Source organism: Cryptomeria japonica, chromosome 5, assembly GCF_030272615.1.
Source record: "Cryptomeria japonica chromosome 5, Sugi_1.0, whole genome shotgun sequence".
In the NCBI taxonomy this organism is placed as follows: Eukaryota; Viridiplantae; Streptophyta; class Pinopsida; order Cupressales; family Cupressaceae; genus Cryptomeria; species Cryptomeria japonica.
Window position 1 is genome coordinate 154,900,695 of NC_081409.1, and position 23,348 is coordinate 154,924,042.

Below are 23,348 nucleotides of genomic sequence, written 5' to 3' on the forward strand. Positions count from 1 at the left end.
AACCCTCTTTAGAAGTGAATCAAGAACATAACCTTCATACCTGTGAATTTTACGATTCTGCCCAAGAAACCGCATACCTGAGACACAAGATTCTGTCTGGCCTTAGGAAGTTTCTTCCTTCTTTCATGCGCTCCAGATTCTCATACAGAGCAAAACGAACATATAAGCAAACTTGTATTTTCACTGAGTAAGATAAATGCATAAACCTGAAACTCTATGTGAAATAGACAACAAATAATGAACCTGCGTGAATCCATCGATCAATTCCCTGTTTCGCACAAAGATATCTTGACCCAAATTATTACTTGTCTGATTTACAAAATGAATACAATCTTTCAAAATGCAACAAAACTGTTTGCTCAGAGTAATTCGATACCCACAACCTCAATTAGGTTTAACAAAAATTTGGAGTCCGCCATGCAAAGTCAATACTTGGCGAGAAAGGACTGACAATAATTAATAAACTTGTCAGTTTACATTGGTCTCAAATAAAACTGCCGACAAACCATTCAGACTTTTCAATTTTTCACTTTACACAAATACCATTATATATTCCTTGTCACGTCAATGCCACATGTAACATTTTGCCAACAACGCATGCCACGTATTTGCCGGATGACAGATAATGTAAATAGTTAACAATCTCCCCCATTTTTGATGCAAAAATTTTCACCATTACATAAAATGAACTGAAATACCGTTGATCATAAATAAGATAATGAACTGAAATACCAAACAGATTTACCATGAAAACATGATTAACCTATGACCCAAGTGCATCCAAATACAAGAACCAAACCTGAACAAACCAAAACTGCTGTGCCAAAAGATCAAATCAAAACTAAACCTGTACCTGTGAACCTGTGCCAAATGAGCCTGTATGAACCTGTGCCAATCAAAACACCACTGAACTGAAACTGTATGAACCTGTACCAAATCAAAACACCACTCAAAACACCACTGAACCCACTCAAAACACCACTGAACCTGTGCCAAATCAAAACACCACTCAAAACACCACTGAACTTACTCCCCCAAAATTTATGCATCAAAAATCTAACCATCTGCTGTAAAACTTATCCCAGCATGGATTGGGAGAAGACTCCCAAGCGAATTCTGAACTGTTCAAACAATTCTCTAGGAAGAGCTTTGGTAAAAATATCAGCAACTTGTAATTTAGAAGGTACATGAATAAGAATGACCTCATTGGATGACACATGTTCGCGAATATACTGCAATTTGATGGCAACATGCTTAGTTCTAGAATGCATAACAGGATTTTTAGAAATCTGAATAGCACTGGTATTGTCACAAAGGATTTTTAGAGGTTTTTGAACATGAATACCCAAATCTGAAAGCTGATAAGACATCCAAATTAACTGAGTACAACATGTCGTTGCAGCAATAACTTCAGACTCAGCAGTAGAAAGAGTGACACAATCTTGTTTTTTACTGTGCCAAGCAACTAACCGATCACCTAAGAAAAATGCAGCACCACTAGTACTTCGTTGATCATCTTTACATCCACCCCAATTAGCATCTGTATAACCAATGAGAGCAAAATCATCATTTTTTGGATACCACAAACCATAATCCAAAGTACCTTGTAAATATTTAAAGATACGGTGAACAACATTGAGATGAGATTGACGAGGAGCTGCTTGATATCTAGCAACTTGACATACAGAGTACATTATATCTGGTCTACAAGCAGTAAGATATAAAAGACTTCCTATCATAGATCGATACTCTCTTTGATCAACAAGAGGAGATTCATCAATTTTCATCAACTTACATCCAGTTTCCATTGGTGTACCAACTGGATTACAAGTATCCATTTGAAACCTTTTAAGCATTTCCTTAGCATATTTCAGTTAAGAGATAAACAAACCATGTTCAAGCTGAGAGACTTGAATTCCCAAGAAAAATGTCAAAGGTCCTAACATAGACATTTCAAATTCTGACTCCATGATTCCTGAAAAAGTTTGTGCTAAATGATCATTAGTAGAACCAAAAATAATATCATCAACATATATTTCAACAGCCAATAAATTTTCATTGTCCATTTTTGTATACAAAGTGCTGTCCACATTTCCTTTAATGAATCCATTTGCAATTAGATGTTTATCTAATCTGGAATACCAAGCTCGAGGAGCTTGTTTTAAACCATATAAGGCCTTTTTGAGACGAAGAACATAATCAGGCTTGTCAGAAGATTTGAAACCTTCTGGTTGTTCCATATAAACTTCCTCCTCAAGATATCCATTTAGGAAAGCAGTTTTGACATCCATTTGGTAAACAGTAAAATTTTTATGAGTGGCATATGCAAGAAAGATTCTGATTGATTCCATCCTTGCAACTGGTGCAAAGGTTTCACCAAAATCAACTCCTTCTTGTTGTGCATATCCTTTGCAAACAAATCTGGCTTTATTTCTGATCACTACACCTTCCTCATTTAGTTTATTGCGGAATATCCATTTTCCACCAATAATATTTTTATCATCAAGTCTGGGAACAAGTTCCCAAGTCTTGTTTTTCTCTATCTGATTTATTTCATCTAGCATAGCATTTTGCCAACTAGAATTTGATAGAGCTTCAGTTACATTCTTTGGTTCAAAATCTGCTATCAAACAAAACTGTTCAGCAATATTTACTTGTTCTCCTATTTTGGCTTTTCTTCTAGTCAAAATTCCTTTATCAATATCACCAATAACTTGAGACTCAGGATGTCTCTTAGCTATTATTCTAGAAGATGTTTTTATCTTTGATCCATCACTAGTGATTTTAGAATTGGGACTATTTTCTGATTCTATTCTTCCTGCAAGTTCATCTTCATCATCAGTTTCAACTTTATCTTGTTCATGATTTTCATTATGAAAACTCTCTGATTCTTGAAAAGATAAACTTTCATATTCTTCTTTGTCATTACAGCATACAGATGTGTCATCAAACATAACATTTATGGCTTCTACAATTTTGTTCAGCCTTTTATTATAGCATTTATATGCTTTGCTATGTGTAGAATACCCAAGAAAAATCCCTTCATCAGATCTTGAGTTAAAGTTTTCTAGAGAATCATCATTTTTTCTGATAAAACATTTGCAACCAAATATTTTAAAATTCTTAACATTTGTTGTTTTCCCATACCATAATTCATATGGTGTATAAGCTGTCCTAATTCTGATTTGAGCTCTATTTAAAATATAGACAGCTGTATGAACAGCTTCTTTCCAGAACTTGTCAGGCAACTTTGCTTCGTTTAACATAGTCCTGGCCATTTCCTTGACAGTTCTATTTTTTCTCTCTACAACCCCATTTTGTTGAGGTGTTCTAGCAGTAGAGTATTGTCTTTTTATACCTCGTCTTTCACAATACTCAATAAATTCTTGAGAGGTAAACTCTCCTCCTCTATCTGATCTTAAGCATTTCAGTTTTAAATCAGTTTCTCTTTCTACTATCTTCCTGAAAATTTTGAAACGTTCAAAGGCTTCTGATTTATGTTTCAAAAATGTTACCCAAACCATTCTTGAATAATCATCTATAAACAACATGAAATATTTTTCATCATTTAAAGAGGCTGTTTTGGTTGGACCACATAAATCAGTATGTACTAGTTCAAGTGGTCTGTTTGTCAGATATTCTTTTGTTTTAAAAGAAACTCTTGTTTGTTTACCTTTTATACACTTTTCACAAACAGATGCAGGTTTAGTTATTTGTGGTAGACCCCTGACCTTTTTGTTCTTGCTGATTCTAGCAAGATTATCAAAATTCAAATGTCCCAGTCTTTTGTGCCATAACTTCCAATAACCAGAGATCAATTCCTAAAGGAATCCTACGCTCTGATACCACTTGTTGGAAGTATCACAGTTCTGAGAGGGGGGGTGAATCAGAACTGTATTGTTCTAATAAGCAACTCCTTCTTAAATTTTTCACTAAGCAGTTTAAAACAGAATATTTACAGTTTATGTAGGAGAAGTGTAAGCATTCATCATAAGCATAAGGAAATGAAATTCACAAACATGAAGAAACACCAAATTTGTGCCGAGTGGAAAACCCTCCAAAATCTCATGATTTTATCATAGGGAGAAAAACCACTCCATGAACCTGTATCTTTTATTCATTCCAATTCTTTACAATCGGCAGTCACTACTGCTCAGAAATTTAACACAATTTAACACAACTCATATACATATACAAATGTGCATATATCACTTGTACATGTACACAAGTTTATGATAAAACTTTCAGACCCGCTAATCTTCAGATACATATATATATATATATATATATATATATATATATATATATATATATATATATATATATATATATATATATATATATATATGTTTTTTACACACACATACGTACATGCATCTAAAGATTACAAGTTATATATGAACTTCGAAACAAAACAGTTACATATTTCTAACTGAACTAGTTAGAATTTGTTTAACAATCTTCCTCTTAAAAAACTTCAAAAGATCTGTTTCAGATTACGAATCTGTTTTAGGCGAAGCTGATAAACATTAATCTTCGTTTGAGAGATATTCGAAGACAGTTTTCATAACGGCATAACTGACTGAAACATTTACATATTTCCTTTTGCTTTGAAACAACAAACTTTTAAATAGTGCCCTGGGTTTAAAACCCCAAAAGATTTATAAAACACTGCATAGCCATATATCGATTTCGAAACCCTCTTTAGAAGTGAATCAAGAACATAACCTTCATACCTGTGAATTTTACGATTCTGCCCAAGAAACCGCATACCTGAGACACAAGATTCTGTCTGGCCTTAGGAAGTTTCTTCCTTCTTTCATGCACTCCAGATTCTCATACAGAGCAAAACGAACATATAAGCAAACTTGTATTTTCACTGAGTAAGATAAATGCATAAACCTGAAACTCTATGTGAAATAGACAACAAATAATGAACCTGCGTGAATCCATCGATCAATTCCCTGTTTCGCACAAAGATATCTTGACCCAAATTATTACCTGTCTGATTTACAAAATGGATACAATCTTTCAAAATGCAACAAAACTGTTTGCTCAGAGTAATTCGATACCCACAACCTCAATTAGGTTTAACAAAAATTTGGAGTCCGCCATGCAAAGTCAATACTTGGCGAGAAAGGACTAACAATAATTAATAAACTTGTCAGTTTACATTGGTCTCAAATAAAACTGCCGACAAACCATTCAGACTTTTCAATTTTTCACTTTACACAAATACCATTATATATTCCTTGTCACGTCAATGCCACATGTAACATTTTGCCAACAACGCATGCCACGTATTTGCCGGATGACAGATAATGTAAATAGTTAACACTATCCCGTTTGCTCTCCCCAATTGCGTTGTGCAATGTAGTCTGCAACAATTTTCTTCAGTGAAGTTTTAAGTATTGCTGGTCGATCGCTTTCTTTCACATAGGCATACTTGTACCAATCCTGAGAAAAGGTCATCCTAGTAATTATAGTGCACACCATGATTTATAGTGGAATGTAGTCACAGGAATGTAAGAGTAATGCTATTGTATACTTACCTGTATTAAAACATTGATTTCGTGTTTCCATTGTAAACAAACAAAAGTCCAGACCATGAATTCGACCTCCCAACCGACAGGGAATTTTTTTCCTTTGCCCATTTTAGAGACAATATTCTTTGCAAAGTTATGGTAGGTGATATAGCATTTCCATTCTCTGGGAACCTTCTGGCTGCCTGTAGCATAACATTTCAATTGATGAAAAGCTTCTGCTTCTTCATCATTGTAACTCAGCATCCACGACTCTCTAACCTGCTGCAAACGCTGAAACAAAATCTTCGTACCATCTGGGAAAGATTCTGAATCATCACTATAATCGGGCTGATGCCTCTCATTTTCTTCTCTGATGTTGCAAACAACAAAACCCAGAAAGTGGAGAATGCCATGTATGAAAGACAGAAAGCAAGATGTAATCCCTGTATATTATTTGCAACATTTTCGTCAATACAAATTTGACTAGAAGCAGCGGCTTGTATACTTAGCTGATACATATGGTTACCTTTAAGCCATGGCACTGGCCAGTCGGTCAAAAATGGAATGCAACAGCCTTCCCATTTTATTGAACTTTTTCCACTCTCGATATCTTTCGGTCCACGTACTTTCTCAGGTTCTCCTCGGTTTCCTAATGTCGACAGACAAATTAGAATATAGATTATTGATAGTTTGTGCATAGTACGATTACCGTTCACTACCAAGGAAGTAAATCATTCCTACAGTTAAAACTTATAAAATTGAATTAAAGAAGTCCAGCATTGATGATATCAGGTTTTTACAATCTATAGTTCTGGAATAGATTGTGTTGCAGTTTTTTTCATCAACGTTTCAAATCGTATTTTATGATCTATCATCAGAATGAAGAATGCTAAAAAAGGAGGATTGGACAGTTGAATTGTGACAATAATATAATAATTCAACAATATAAACTACACTGATATAGATAAGTAGGAGATAAATGAGGTTGCAAGCTAAGTGTGTTTCATCTTGGAGGAAACTCCATGGCTAAGCGTGCTTGAGTCGGAGTAGTACTGGGATGGGTGACCTACGTCTGTGAGCATCACCTAGATGCAATGATTGTTAAGTGGATCATTTATTTTTAGGAGAGATGGGTTCTTGTCAACCACTATTCATGAAACATGGGTCAATGAGTTTAACTCAAAAACTACCCAATGCTTCACCTAGATGCAATGAGTGTTAAGTGGACCATTCATTCTCATGGAAGATAGGTTCGTGTGAACCAATACTCATGAAACATGGGTAAATGAATTTGACTCAAAAACTACACAATTGAATCTTGATAACAATATAATTACACTGATATATTTATTTATATAAAGATTTTCCTCAATTATATTTTATGGATTTTCATACCTCCATTTATCCTGGACTGTTCGTTGATCGGCAGCGTCTCAACACGACCCGTTGTCTGCTGAGACTCTACTTTTCTGTTGCGTAGCATCGCCGTATCAAGAAACTCTAACCATTCGTCATCTGTTGGATCTGGTATGTTCACTGGCAGCTGTACAATTTTACTTATGAACTTGTCTGCAAAATCATTGTCTTGAACCAACGAAGACTTTCGATATGCTGTTTCAATAGTTGCTTTGTCCATTGTTAAGATAACGTTGATTTCGCACACCTTGAATACCAGATTTATTGCCCATAACATCTGAGAAGGTGGGGAATCATCAGTTAAAAAGAAGCTATGAAGGAGAAAAAAAGAAAAGAAAGAACGCTAATAATTAATCTAGATGAGAAAACCATACCGGGAGTATCACTGTTTCCTCACATTGGTCGAGATCATCAACAAAAGCTATTATCCGCAGCTTACCCTCGGGAGCTGAGCCATATCGAGGAATGCAAGTGCCTTGAACGTTCTCCTTCCACAAACCCCACCAGTTTTTACACATTTCACCCGCAATAAAAGAGAAAATGAAGCAGGGCTTTCTCCCAATTTCTTCTTTTAGAAACTGGATGTCTGCAATTACCTTTTGCTGATAACCCAGCTGTTGTGAATGATCAGGTAAGCTGAAATATCCACTCATTTGTGAACTTATAGGTTGTAAAACTGAAACTATTTTGCCTAATATAGACCACACAATTACTATCACAGTTGCAGTTACAGATCCATATTTTAAATCTTTTAATTCTGACGGGCCTTCCCGGTCTAGCAGCTTCCATGCTGCCCAACCAATCCAGGCTCCCACAAAAACCAAAAGAACACCTGGGAATATGAAGCGCAAGTAGAAATCCTGACCATGTCTGATCCACATGTTTCTCCAACGTGTGCTCAACAACTGGGCCCAAGTCATAGAAGCCTCAATTTCTTTTGTTATTTCAATTGCCAGACCTGCCCAAGCTTCTGTTCTTCCCCGATAGTTGCCGGCATTGAAATTCACAGTTAAAATCCTTGGAATTGCTCCCAGTGATTGACCTTCAATCTCATGAACTGATGATTTTTCACCTTCTTCCATCTACAAGCCTCAACATTGTAAAGATTTAGAGCTTAAATATTAGACTTTTGACAAGATTCATATTAAAGGAACATGCAGGTCTGATTTAGTCTTTGATCTCACCAGTTGAGCTACGTCCATGCATGCCAGAGACTTATAAACAGCTTTGCATTTTGGTAGATATTCTCTCAACAAATACACCAGTGACATTGTCTGCCAATACTCCACATTGCTCATGTAATTAATTTAAGAATTAATAAAAATACATACCAGCAGTCTTTATATGATAATTGCTTACTGTTCCTCTCAGAGAACATGAACTTACTGGCCTTTGCTGTGGAGACAAGTGAACAACATCTTCTTTAAAGTTTCTGTAATTCCTGTTTCCTAGCAAAGTGTAAACTCCTTTCTCAATTTTTTTGCACATCTGTACTCCTTTAATAGTGAGGGATATCTTTCTCGCTCCATTAAAATCTTCGTTTTCCCACAAATATGGAAAGGCTAATTGAGCAGCTGTAATCAATAAATAGGCTTCTATCTGGACCCACACAATTTGAAGAGAAGGTAAAGTTCACAGCTGCGATTGAAATTTAGGATGATAATCCTTCAAATTTAAGTATGACTCCATACCTGATACATGAGACTACTCTTTCCTGTGCCGCTTCCACCTGAAATGCTTACTGTGATAGGAGATTTAATATATGGATTCAGAAAATGTGCGGCGATGCACTCCACAAGCACATTTCGTCCTGCTCCCATTTGCAGTCTCGTTTCAGTTAGATTTGAAAGAGAATCATATATATATTCTACAAGCAGATATAAAAAACATTACCTAGAGTGTCCACCAATGTGTGCTGGTCGGCTGCGAGTTGTGAAAATTTACTAATCGCCTTGGTTACTGCAACCACATGCATGTTATTATCATAAAACACGACAAAATTTGAACAAAATAACTGTAATAGAAGTGGAATGTAAAAGTTTGATGATCGGTAATAAGTCAGATCGAGAAAGATGGGTGTAGATTTTGAAACGCAAATAAAGAAACACACAAGAATATCAATATTTTGAGATTTCTTCAATTCATCATTTATTTCTTTTTGTTTTCTTCATTCTGATGATAGATTATAGAATATGGAAACATTGATGTAAAAATCTTGAATACAATTGAATCCACAAATTGCATTTTCACCCAAAAATATTCTATTCATACAATAGATTCAATCACACCTCCATAAAGATCTTCCTCAAGTATTACAGACTTTTCAACATGGGTATTTCTTTATAGAGATAACCACCCATATAACTGTAATAGATCTGGAAGGTAAAATTTTCATTCACTAAAGGTCAATCTGATATAAGAGTCAGGACAGACTGGGAGTTCTGAACATTCTATAAGATTAAGTCTTATTTTTTCTTGATTTGATTGTGTATGAATTTTTTGCATCAATGTTTCAAATCAATGTTTTGATTCTAATTGCACTCTTTCATCGTGATGATAAATCACAGAAAATGATTTAAAATGTTGATGAAAAAAATCATACACAATCAAATCTAGGAAAAATAAAACTCAACTTCATGAATTGTAAAAAAATCATGCATTCAATTCTATAAGATATTTAGTAATAAGTCACGCCCAGATTTAAAATGTTTTGATCTTAAAAAAGACTGGAATACTACAACACTTCTAAATTTTGGTTTGATCTGATCTTAAAAAAGACTACAATATCATAACAATAAGAAAAACAGTTTTTAGATTTGATTGTGTGCAAGATTTTCGATCATCAACATTTCAAATCACACTCCTTGATCCATCATCAAAATGAATGAGAATTCAAGAAAATGAAAGATACTATAACAAACATACCTCTGCGGAACGCGGACTTTTTCTCAATAGATGATATATCACCACCTCGGTTGAGAAACTCCCAAGTCATTCTTAAGTCTTCAGACATTGCTGCTGCTTCTAATATATTTACACCCTTGGAAGTTGCAAATTTCTGTTCCTCCAGAAATTTTTTCAGATCTGGATCTATGTCTTCTGCTTGGTCTGCAGTGCCGATACCTGCTGCGGAAACCCATAGGAGAAGAGCCTTCTTTTTGTTACTTTCTAAATGATTCAAGAGCGCCTCCACTATCTTCCTTGCAATGTCTTTGTTCTTTTTGTTTGTTACAGCATGGTGCACTGCAGTTTTGCCTGCAATGTCTCGTTTGAAGGGATCCGATCCATACTTGAGAAACTCTTGGACAGTTTTTTCATCTCCTTGACAAGCAGCCAAATGAAATGGAGTCCGTCCGGCGTAATCAGTTGCTTTCAGAGCATCTTCAAAAGTGGAAGGCAGGAATTCACTCACCTCCTTCACCAGCTCTCTGTTGTCATACATTGCAGCTAGATGCAGAGGAGTTCGTCCATTCTCGTTCCTCAAACCAATTAAATTTTCACATTTTTGGCCCAAAAATTTCACTATCTTGTACCCATACTCTCGTTTGGCTGCATAATGCAACAAGTTTTCTCCCGGTTTATCCACCTCATCTTTTTCCAACTCATATTCACTATCCTCCAATCTTAACAGAGCATCTATTAGTCCCTCGTAGCCCCTATTAGTTGCCTCCCTTAAAATCTTCACAAAGTTTGGCTGAATAATGTCATCCTTATGTTGCAATGGATCGGCACATTCTGATAGCAGCTTTGTCAATATCCCCATGAGATTTGCTTCTGCATAATTTATGTATACAGTCATCTTTGCCAATCTCTGAATTTGTGAGTAAACTATATCATTTACAAGCAAACTTCCTGTCTCCCTGCATTTATCTACCACAACTTCCACAATTGCTAGAGCATTATTCTGTCCTTCAACTTTCAAAGCATAATCTAATGTCGCTCACTTCAGCCTCTCCTATCTGGACATCTCCACACAAAATTTTCACGATTCAAGAGATCCGGAAAATACTTTCGTACCTCATTTTCTATATTTTCCAGGAAATATTCCTTCAACTCGGACTTAAATTCACTCTCACACAGTAACCAATGGATGGCCTCTATATCTCGAAACAAGCAGGATAAACGCAACGCAATTCTTCTTCTCTTACCACGCAGAGAAATTTCAGAGTATAGTTTCTTCCTCAGTAAATCTGTATGTGTGAGGGACGGACATAATCATTTTCAGTTTTACTTTGAAAACACGTCAAAGAAATTAAATCAGATTTCTAGATTGAATTGTGTAATTTTTTGTATGATGTTTTCGATCATTAAATGTAAGAAAAAAAAATTCTAAATTGTAGTGATGACTCAGAAAATGAAAAAATTGTAGTGATGATTCAGAAAATGTGACCCAAAACATTCAATGATTTTCACAATTGAATTCAAAAATTAATTATAATTAACATCAAAGAAAGCGAAATAAATGAATACTTACTGGAATTTGTTGATATGTGCGTAGGAGTTTCTCCAACGACCAGCATCTCCATCGTTGGCCAAGAATCGGCTTCAAAGGAACTTTGATCTTTACCATTAAAGAAAACGCTATCCAGAAGACGCGAATTTTCGGAGCCATTGAGGATATTGTGTGTCCTAAGCATGGAGGTGTTACTGGTTACTTCGTCATACGTTGCCAATCGAAACCCTTGGGGCGTTCGTGGGCTAATGGGAAGCTTCTTGAACCCCATTAATTCTCAGGATTAAAACTACTACTTGGATATATCATTAAGCCTTCTACTACTTCAAGATGGGATTTGGATGCTGTTTTCTATGCAGCGAGCTGTTGTATTTTAAAGATTTTTCCCGTAGCAAAGGAACCCGTTAACTATCAGAAGCTATGTGTCCAAAGGAATTGTACGGGACAGTTCTTCTCAGGTTTAATCAAATAATACCTATCCTTCTTTGCAGTAAAGGAATCGATTTATTGAGTGGACATCATTTTCAGGACATCTGAGGCACCAAAAATATATTGGAAACAAGACATTCAATAAAATCTATTCTGGCTCCAAAAACACACTAATGTACCACGGAAAGTCAATTAACACGAAGTTGAGGATGCATTACAGACCATTGATCGTGAAAACTAAGGCTGTGATTTTTCGAAGGAGTCAATAACACACATGGTTTTGGAGCCAGAATAGCTGCAGCCAATAAAATCAGCTTTTTGGACTAATTTATATATTTTTCGATGGAGGTTTGTCCACAAATTTGTAAGCTTTTGGATATTGGAGCAGGAGAATGTCTTTGGCTAAGAGCCAAGGACTAAAGGGTATACGTTCTACCAAATTCATCTGGGGCACGAGTCTGACTTCAACCACTTTTTATGTCGGAGCCTTGCACTCAACAAGATTTGATATGTAGTGGGGCAAACCAAGACTAGCCCATTGACTAATTGATATATTTTGATTTAAGTGATAGATTTAGTTGCTTAATATCTTTATATTGATTTAATTGTTATGTTTGCATAAAATGAATCAAAGTAATCTTTAATATTTAAGGTCATTTTTTCTTTCATATATTGATTAATTGTTACGTTTTGTTTTTAGAGATCCAGCCTTGTGGAGAAAAAATAGCTCATCTTGGAGAAAAACAATCTATGGTTTTTCTTCATAGCCATTAAAACCTATCTAAGTTGCCCTCTATTCTCTCAGTCAAAGAAATTAAATTCATCTGATTTCCATAGTCTAGGTTGTTAATTGTAACTGATTTTTTAATTCAATTATGTGAGAATTTTTGTATCAACATTTTGAATCACACTTTGTGAACCATTATAAGGATGATTTTTTTCTCCTTCAACTATTCTCTTTCATTTTATGATTGGTCAGGGAGTGTGACCCAAAACACCTACAAAAATTCTCACACTATTGAAACTAGAAATCAATTACAATTAACGTGAAAGAAAGTGAAATTAATTATTACTTACTAGAATTTGTTAATATGTGCATAGGAGTTGTTCAATATCAATTCTTCTCCCTCACCTTATGCTACATTTAAATGTATTTTGATCTCCATAATTCTAGTGATTCTATGCACCAAGATATTGATCATTTTTCTTTAGGATGCATTTCTATTAGATATATGACATATCATCTCTATTTGTAGAGTCTCATACTTCCATTTTTAAAGAGATAATTTAGGAGAATCATATTTCATTTGATGATAGTCACATAAACATTGTTTTCTCTCCATATTCATATTTGGAGGCTGCTCTCATCTTACCTATGGCAACTTTGAAATTCATGAGATCACATATTTGACTCAGTTATCATCTACAACAATATTTCACCCATTATTCCATTTAATAGGATGTTCCCATAGGGGTCATGTCCCTTATGTGGGTTGCAGCCCTTTAAGGGGGTTGTAATACATGCAATGGCCACACCCCTTAGATAAAGAGTGGAGGCTAAGGTCCCACACTCCTACAACTCATGACCTATCGTGGAATGGAGTCTCTCACCCTATGGTCACCATGGCGAGTCACCTTCCATACTCTATGTGTGTGTGTGTGTGTGTGTGTGTGTGTGTGTGTGTGTGTGTCTATATATATATATATATATATATATATATATATATATATATATATATATATATATATATATATGTATGTATATATATATATATATATATATATATGTATGTATATATATATATATATATATGTATGTATATATATATATATATATATATATATGTATGTATATATGTATATATGTATATACATGTATATATATGTATATGTGTGTGTGTATATATGTATACATATACATATGTGTGTGTGTGTGTGTGTGTGTGTGTGATAGGTTATTATAGATTCTTATGATAGGCTGGACAAAGAGTTAGAAGACATGTTGCTTGGAGAAAATGGTTACCTAAGTTGGGGGGCCTATAAGAGGGGTTAGAAAATGATGTACAGGTGTCATTTCCATGCTTAGAGGTGGTTGAAAAGTGTGCCACATGGATTTGAATGACCCTCTCTTTTGGCTTGATCTAGAAGCTACCTCAAACTTGTATTTCTTTATATATTATATGTCTTATGTTTGGGTTTAAGAGAGGGGTGAGGAAAATTATTCTTTGTAGGGTTATGTTGTGAGTTTTCCTCCAAAAGAGAAAGGTGTACAAATTCCATGTAAAGACTATGAGCCTACAAGTGTATTGTAACAGTTTGTTGCAAATTAATACATTGGTTCAATGCTTTGGAATCTTGGGTTAATTACCTAGAATAATATGCAATCACTAGAATCCATGTAAAAGGAACACCTAAGCAAGCTTATATCCTAGTAATATTATCCACTAAAAACTTATCTACTAGCAATGTTCTACACTAACATGAAGGTTTATGAAGATTCTTGGATAGGTCTAAAAGTATCTTGGATAAAAATTTGTATTAAACCCATTTCTAAGATCTTGATGCCATGAATTTTTTAATCTAATAAAACTAGAATAATATGCAATCACTCATATTGGGGAACTTACAAATTGGACAAAGGATTAATGAAAGTTAGTGGAGCTTACCATTGTTTCCTTTTGATTCCCTAGGCCATTATTTATATTACTATTAAGCCACGTGTTAAACATCAATTCCCCTAAGCTTCAGCTTACAATCATGAAAAAAGAGCATAATACCATGGATTTAAGGCAATTCATTGAGCTCTATTACATAAGATGTTTGTGGCATCTTGAGAACACAAAAGATGGAGCTAAGTGAGCTTTCAAGAGGAAATTATGTCTAGAATTTGGCTAATGAAAGTCTTGGGGTTGATAAGCATGGTTCTGATAGAAGTCAAACTTATTAAAATTTATATAGGGTAGCTTATATTTGTAAGAAACAAGTGAATATTATATAAAAAAGCCTTTTAGATTTCACTATTTAAAAGTATAGTTCATGTCTAGAAGGTTTCAATATCTGTAGACCCAAACTACGTATTGGACAAATTTATTAATCTTTTAATATCTAGTAATGTGTTGAATGTTCTCTAGTATACCTAGGTTTCTCTATATATTATGGCTCATGAGTAATTCTAAATTTATGATTACATAGTTATTGAATGTCTAATAGCATGAATCAAGAGCAAAGAATTTTATATCAAAATAATTTTACAAGAAGCCTCATATCCGATAGGAAGAGTGAATCTTTAGATTTGAAGAAATTAATATAAGACATACGATAGTGTAAATCAAATTTCATCAATCTTTTATACTAAATTGTAAATTCATAATAATAACAATGTTCTTCAACTTTGTTTTCTATACCTTTGCTATAATACCTTACAGTTAAACAAAAACAAAAACGATTTATATTTCTTTAAAATCTTATAATTCTTTGTTACACTACGCTAAATGGGTATATCAATCTAATGTGCCCATTACATATTTAAATATTCAAAGACTACACAGGAAAGTGCTTGGGTGTGTTCATGGGCTACCATTGTACAAACAAGCAGGACCCAACATGGACTTCGACCAGAAAAATGGAACAAATGGAGCTCTAGATGACCTCAGTATTTTTTATTTCCATTTGGCTGAGAAAAAGCAAGATGCCTCTAAAAGAAGGCTTTGCTGAAATCGGCGTGAGATAGGGTTCATATTTGCACGCATATCACATTGCAATGGATTGTCAAAATATGTCACAACCTTGTGGAATGAAAAATTCTAGATGATTTTATTTGAATATTAGATTATGCTATTTCAGAATTTTGATCTTTAAACTTACAATACATTGGCCTTTTTGAGATTGTGGGTCTAGACACTCTATGAAGTCTTATTCCATTGGGTTAAAGGATTGGTCCAGCTTTAATATAGCGTCTTTTCAGAAAGATTAAGCATTTTAAGTTCACATTATGACATGTTTCAATATATGCTTTTGATTCTTCAAGTATAAATCTTGTTACAATCCAAAAACTTTGTTTTTTTTCATCTTTTTATTAAAAGGCCTTATACTTGGGTTATACTTGGGTCTATCATAGGCATGTTCTTGTAAGTTCAATATGAGTGTTTAAGCTTGTCTATTTACTTTTTTTTCCAAATACGGCTTTCTAGTTGTCACATAAATCATGGTATATGTTTATATGAAGTTTGATTAAATTTTTTTGATAAGCTAAGTTGATTATCATTAAGTAATCTAATGGCTCGATGTGTGCTCATAGTATGCATTTAAGAAGAACAAACACCAAGAGAGAGATGAAGTACATGTAGAGTGGCTGGAAACCACTACATGGACAATCAAGTTGATAAAAGCTTGTGAAGGCAAGTTTCTTACAAGGAAGGAGTTTACAAATATAGCGATGTTAAACATTGAAAATTTTAATGAGGCCCTTCATTGTACATATTGTAAGCACCCTAGTAAGGTTTTTCTTATATGATCATCATCAAGTTCACTACAATAATAAAAAAAATATCTCATAGGTACTAAATAATGAGTTGATAATGATAAAATGGAACTGCAATATTTTTTGAACTAGGATTCTATAGATAACAAAAGATTTGGAGCATGTCAAGAAGACATTATTTGCAAAGAAAGCAATAGTCTTATGCACAAAATTACATCCAACTTCAAATTAGTTCCAAAGATGTTACAAAATTTTGAGACCTAAATCTTAGACCAATAAAACTTGTAATAGTGAAAGTGAACTAGGCACTCATCTTCTTCTTTATTCATTTTTCTTTTGAAGATTCAAATTCCATTGATCTTTTGAACTACTTTTATAGATTATAATAATAACAACAATATACTTCAACTTATTATTCTATACCTCTTCTATAATATATTATGACTAAAAACTAAGAGATTTATGTCTCTTTCAAGTCTGATAGTTCTTTATTACGTACACTAAATGAATAATTCTATAAACTTGTAGGAGCAGCTTTAAATGCATAGGCGTCATAAACATATTCATTCCCTGATGAAAACGACAATGCCTGGAATTCGTTGGTTTCAGATTTGTAAAGTAGTTGCATGCATGGCCTACCATTGTGCACACATGGGAAGAACCCAGAACAGAACAACTGGAGCTCCAGATGACTCCATTATCACAGCAGTCTTTTCTATTTCCATTCAAATGAAAAGAAAGAAAGATGTCACTAAAAGAAGTGCTTGCTGCAAAGTTTATTCGGGGTAGAGGTATAGATCGCATTTGCACGCATATCACATTGCTACAGATTGTGCAAATATTCTACAGCCTTTGTGGAAAGAAAGTTTTCAAATTCGGCTACTTTTTTTTACTTCTGCTGCTTTTTAATATAAAAAATAGATTTTTTTAATATAAAAAATAGATTGATTACATAAATGTTTGCTAGTAGTATAATAGGGGTTGATCTTTGCATTATGGTACAAGTATTAGGTATAATTTTATGAATGCAAGTTACACGTGTAATTTTATTTCAAATATTTTCAATTAGGATTTTCCAAATTATTCAGTCGACTTATTTATAAGTATATTTGAAATAGTGACACTTTAATTCAAATTCCATCCACTTCTTTCAAATTTCAAGCATTAGAGTTTTCAAAATTATTTAATGAACTTATTCTTAAGTATATTTATAATAGTGTCATTCTAATTCAAATTTCATTGATCTTTTGAAGTATATTGTTATTATGATCTTAAAAAAATTTCAAGTGTCAATGGTATTTGTAATTAGATGTCATTCAATAGATTTCTTTTTAAGTGTATTTACAAGACAAGACATTACACACAACAAAGCACACAACAAGATAGGATAAATACTTATAAAAGCACTATTAATGAAAACTATCATTAAACAACAGCTTCATAAGACTTTTGATCAAGCTTTTGAGGTAGCGTGCACTATCACCACACCTTTGTATTAAGAATATGAGCACTGTCTCATTTTTGAGTTTTCTAGTATTAGAAAAAGCATTTTGAGTTGCACTTTAGGTGCTCCATATTGATTATCATTCATTCAAGGGGACAACTCACCTTCTTTATGAAAAATATTATATCTATATGTTTCAGATAATTCATGTAGTGGAAAAAGGTAGATATAAAATTGGAATATACCTCACTAAATTCTATTGTATTCGCACTTACACCAATAACTTCCATAAATTTTATTTTTTGTTACATGGTGCACACATCTACCACTAACACATTTGGGGTCATTTTCCAACGAACTGTCATCGAAATTTCGACATATTAATGTCGTAGATCAGACGAAATGGCAAAAAGATTTTCGTTGCTCAAATTTTGTCGGAATATTCAACGAATAAATTTTCGTTGAAATACCAACGCTATGTTCGTCGAATTGATACATATTGTGGTGGTCTAATTCGTCAAAATTTTGATGAAAATGAAGTCATCAAACCTCCAACAAATCATGCACACTATTTTCATCAATACATGTTGGGGTTTTCATCGAAAGTCTGACGACAAATGGGACTATGCTCCGACAAGAATGTTGTACCTGTGATGAAATTTTTCGTCGCAAGTAAAACTTTCCCGTCAAAAAATGATGGGGATAACGTCGGAATTCTGATGACAAATGTAAGTAAGCTCCAACAAGAATGTTGTACCTGTAATGAAAAATTTTGTCGCAGGTACAACACTCTCGTCGAGGCCTATGTTAGGCATTTCCATCGAAATTCCGACGAATAGGCAATATTTAAAAAAAAAAATACGTCCATTCTACCCCCATATAACATGGACACACCAATTGCCATTAGGGAATATAAAGCATTACAACTATGGAATATGATTTGATAAGATTTCTCAAATATTGAACTACCCCTATATAACTCCTTACCTCAATGACAATGAAAGTCTTGGATCACTTCAAAATGGCTTCCACTTTTACTAAATTCCTAACAATGGTTGGATCTTAGCTACTTCATAGACTTAGTTATGTTTGATCTCACACTTAGGCAGCTATTTGGTGTATTTGGTGACTGCCCTTTTAAAAAGTTAAATGAATATTTGCCTATGTAATCAGCAATATGAATATAAACAACAAAAATCTATTTTCTACAATTCATGGGTTAAACTCCTTGTCTCAATGACAATGAAAGTCTTGGATCACTTCAAAATGGCTTCCACTTTTACTAAATTCCTAATGATGGTTGGGTCTAATAAATTTTGATCCCAACTACTTCATAGACTTAGCTATCTTTGATCTCAGACTTAGGCAACTATTTGTTGTATTTGGTGACTGTCCTTTTAAAAAGTTAAATTAATATTTGCCTATATAAGTATGAGAATAACTAGAGACTAGAAAAACATGCTTCAGCCATGCAGAAAATTTGAAATGGAGAGCGAGAGCGGGATGGGTTTCATGAAAAGGAGTTGTAGAAGATGGGGAAGACGGTGTTGTGGATGAGGATGATTTCCTCCCTCTCCTCCTTTCACCTTCCATGTCACGAACTCTGTCTGATGGGGCTCTTTGTGGCTCTTCTTTGTTGGAATGGTGGGTGGAGGAGTTTGGTGCAGAGGAAAGAGTGGAGACCAGGACAGCGATGGAGGCGTTTTGGGTGTCTGGGAAGATCTGGGGTCCTGGCGGATCTCTTGTGGAGAGGCTCTTTTTTTGTTTTGTGTTCTCTCCTTTCCTTTGTGCTGAAAATTTTTTGCAGTTCTACCCTTTGGTGCTTTGGTTTTTCAAAGGAGCTTCTTTTGTTGGTTATTCTTTGTTGGGCTACTCTCCTCTTAAGGTGGAGAGTTGTCTTTGGTGTGAACCTTTGAGAGGGGTTTCTTGGCTCTTGTTCTTTTCCCATCCTTGTCTGTTAGAGGTGACCATATTTTTAATGGAGGTGGACATTTAGTGGAGGGGAAAGGATTGGTTTCTGCTTGCTGCTGGAGAGCATTGGTTGTTGTCTTTCTGCTTCATTCTTCATCCTGTAGAGGTGGATTTCTTTCCTATTGAGGTGGAGAGATGGAATGTTGGGGATTTTTGACTTTTGGTTCTCCTCTTGCTGCTGGATATGGTTGTCTGTTTCTTCTCTCAAAGGTGTCTCCTTGGGTGGGTCTGGAAGTTCTTTTTCCCAGACTCCCAGCTTGTCTCCTAGACTAGTTCCTTTTTGTTGTTTCTTGGTTTGGCCTTCTTCCTTCTGGTTTTTTGGGTCTTTGTTCCCCCTTTTTCTAGTTGTGTGTTCCTGGTTTATCCCACAGGAAGGTCGGTTGCTAATAGTTTTAAGGGCCCAGTCTGTCTTTCTATTGTCTTTGGTTTGGGGAAAATATTGTGTTTGGTGTTTTGAACTCTTCATTTAAGGTTGAGGGTGCCTGGCAAAACCCCTGGTTGCTGGTTTTGGGTTCCATTTTAAAACCCAGTTTGAAGGTTGACGGAACCTCTCAAAACCCCTACTGGCCAGATTCAAATTGTATGAATATCTGTTGTAATCTGGTGTTATTAATGAAGGTTAGGGGTACCTTTCAAAACCCTAAAACTTGGCTGAGAGTGCTTGTTATACCCTCGATAATTACTCTTCCGTGCTATAGTTTGGAGATGTAGCTTTGTTTGGTGTGGCATGACTATGCTGGATGTTGCTGGTGTTAGTCATCTTTGCAAGATTTTGGCTGTGGTTTTTCATTGTTTATTTCTTTTAGCAGCCTGATTTGTTGGGTTCTAGATCCCGGTAAAATCTATTGGGTTTCGGGTCCCCTCAAAACCTTTTTTTCCCCTAATCAAAAACAATATGAATATAAACAACAAAAATCTATTTTCTACAATTCATGGGTTAAACTCCTTACCTCAATTACAATGAAAGTCTTGGATCACTTCAAAATGGCTTCCACTTTTACTAAATTCCTAAAGATGGTTGGATCTTTGTCTAATTGTTGGCATTTTGGAGGAATTGATTATGTGTTCCATTGATGTTTGTCATTAATGTCAACACTAGCTTGCTTGGTTGTCTATCGGGTTCCGGTAGAGTGGTTGGATTGTGATGTTGATTTGGAGATCATCTCCGGTATTCTCAAATATGTTTCGATTGGTGGAATTGGTTTGGTTGGTTATTCATGTGGTTCAAATGCGTATCTCATTCAGTTGGTTCTGGATTTGGTGATTTGGAAGCTATCATATGTTCTAGTAAGTCTTTTGGTTACTGGTAAGGGTTTTACCGTTAGAGCTTTGTTGAAGATCTTTTGATGGATTGTTAAGTGGTGTTGGTGCGGCTTGGTTCTCAGGATGCTGATGGTTATCATGTTCGTGCTCCAGTTGATTGGTGGTGTTGCATTTGGCTTATGGCGACATATTTTAGGTCTGGAGCTATTTTGTTAGGTATGGACCAATTTATGTAACGTGTTGGTGGATGCTCACAACGTGTTACCAGTTGGATTTATTGATTGGATGATGTTGTTTCGCCTTTAAGATGAAGGGTTATCATTGGTTTGTGGGCTTATGTAATGGATCTATTGTATTACCTTTTAGGTGGCCGAACTAATTGTTTAGGTCTTAGGTTTGTATAAATATGATATTAGATCTCTTTATGGTCACGGTTATGGGTTATGGGTTATGGGATTATCTGTGTGCGAATAAAGTTGTAATCGTATGCAGAGGTTTTGGTTGATCATAGGTGATCAAATTGGGTTTGTGTAAGAGGTTTAAGACCTTTGGTATTGAGCTTAACCAGAATTGTACTCAGGCATAGGAGATGATATTCTTGTAGTTCATTCTTATTTATGGATTATAGTCTGGAGATATTTTATAGTTAATGAGGCTCCTTTGTGATGAGAAGTGTCCTCTAGGCAGTGTGCCTTCCTGCATGTGTAGGCCCCTTATTGTAATCACATACTTACTACAGAAGTATCATCTAACTGTGGGTAGGCTTCCCACCATTGTTTTTCCCTTTACCAGGTTTTCCACGTACAAATCTTGGTGTTATGTGTTGTAGATGCATGGTATTTGGTTTATGATTTATGTTTATGCTTAATTGATATATATGTTATTCCAGTATTTGATTTATGCATTCCAGTTAAAGGTTTTAAGTGCTTAAAGTTTCATAATCTATTGGCAACTAATTCACACCTCCTCCCCTCTTAGTTGTCCATCGGTTATCCTAACAATTGGTATCAGAGCTTGGTCCTCTTTGCAGAAGCTTAACAGCTTGAGGAAGATCCTATGGTGAATAATCATTCAACTTCAATTGATTACCGGAAGGACAACCCTAGGCTTGAAGGAACAAATTATAGAGTATGGAAGCTTCGGATGGAGACTCATCTGAGATGTCTTAGCAAAGAGATTTGGGAGATAACTAAGAAAGTCTATACTCCTTACGATTCGGCATCTAGCAATCCTTCTCCGACAGACTTGGATAAGAACATTGAAAATGACTGCAGAGCTAGAGAAGCCCTTTTGAGCACCCTTTCAGATCAGCAAGTAATGGGATTAACGGACAAATCATCTACAAAAGCTACATGGGATAAGTTGGAGACTTTGAATGAAAGTGACCCTACTGTTAAAATTGCTAAACTTGATGGTTATCAGGTGAGATATGAGAACCTGAGAATGAAGGAAGATGAGAGAATTGCGACTTTTATGGAAAGAGTCAATGAAATTGTCTTGGGAATTCAATGTTGTGGTGAATCTCTGAGCGAAGATGAGATTGTTTCTAAAGTATTGATAGCTTTTCTACCTGCTTACAAGATGAAGGCTACTACAATCAATGAGCTGCGAACAATGTCTAACACTTCTGTCAATAGGTATATTTTGGTTGGAAAGTTATCTTCTTTTGAGCTTGAAGAATTTGGTCCTCAAGAAGTTGCAAAGATAGATTCTGCATTCAAGGCATCTACATCATCAACCAGCAAGAGTGATTGGAAAGTGCTATATGTGAAGGAACTAGAGGATATGAAGAAAGAAGATGAAGAGCTTGAGAAACTTGAAGCCCTTTTTTCTAGAAGAGTACCTAAAGGTTCGATAGGAAGTGAATATGAAGGAAAATCACCTTTCAAATGTTTTGCATACAATAACATAGGTCATTTTGCATCTAGATGTCCTAAGAGGAATTCAAGATTTGAAGAAAAAGATAGAAGATCTTTTAAGCCTAACCATGAATATTAGAACAAGCATAAGAATAAGGGGAACAAAGACAAATCATGCTACTATGTGGATGAGGAAGGTGTGACTGATGATTTTGATGATGAACCAACAAAAGATTTGGCAATGGAAAGGAATGGGTATTGTTACCTATCAAGGAAGATGCTCTGGAACCTGTCATTCAAAATAAAGAGAATGCCCTTGCTACTAAAGTTGAAGATAAGGATGAATGGGTGATAGACAGTGTATTTTCACATCATATGACTGGAGACAAAAGGAAGTTTCTATCTTTGCAAGAATTTGATGGTGGTCTGGTTAGATTTGAAGATGACAAAGCATGCATGATCAGAGGAAGAGGAATTATATCATTGGATGGTAAGCATAACACTAATA

At 34.9% G+C, this 23,348-nt stretch overlaps 2 protein-coding genes across 2 annotated transcripts; both read right to left on the reverse strand.

The window, feature by feature from the left end:
• Positions 1-559: 559 nt before the first annotated feature.
• LOC131067604 (uncharacterized) lies at positions 560-3,524 on the reverse strand. The gene is made up of 6 exons (XM_059220432.1): positions 2,486-3,524; positions 1,892-2,227; positions 1,338-1,819; positions 1,132-1,232; positions 854-987; positions 560-723 (listed from the first exon to the last, which is right to left on the reverse strand). The coding sequence occupies exons 1-6, from the start codon at positions 3,522-3,524 to the stop codon at positions 560-562; spliced, it is 2,256 nt and encodes a 751-aa protein (XP_059076415.1).
• Positions 3,525-5,337: 1,813 nt separating this feature from the next.
• Positions 5,338-8,931, reverse strand: LOC131067605 (uncharacterized). Its single transcript, XM_058002679.2, has 9 exons — positions 8,835-8,931; positions 8,633-8,751; positions 8,328-8,540; positions 8,126-8,215; positions 7,316-8,023; positions 6,921-7,218; positions 6,052-6,174; positions 5,553-5,968; positions 5,338-5,457 (listed from the first exon to the last, which is right to left on the reverse strand). Exons 1-9 carry the CDS (start codon positions 8,914-8,916, stop codon positions 5,338-5,340), a joined length of 2,169 nt encoding a protein of 722 aa, XP_057858662.2. The 5' UTR covers positions 8,917-8,931.
• Between the last annotated feature and the right edge of the window lie 14,417 nt (positions 8,932-23,348).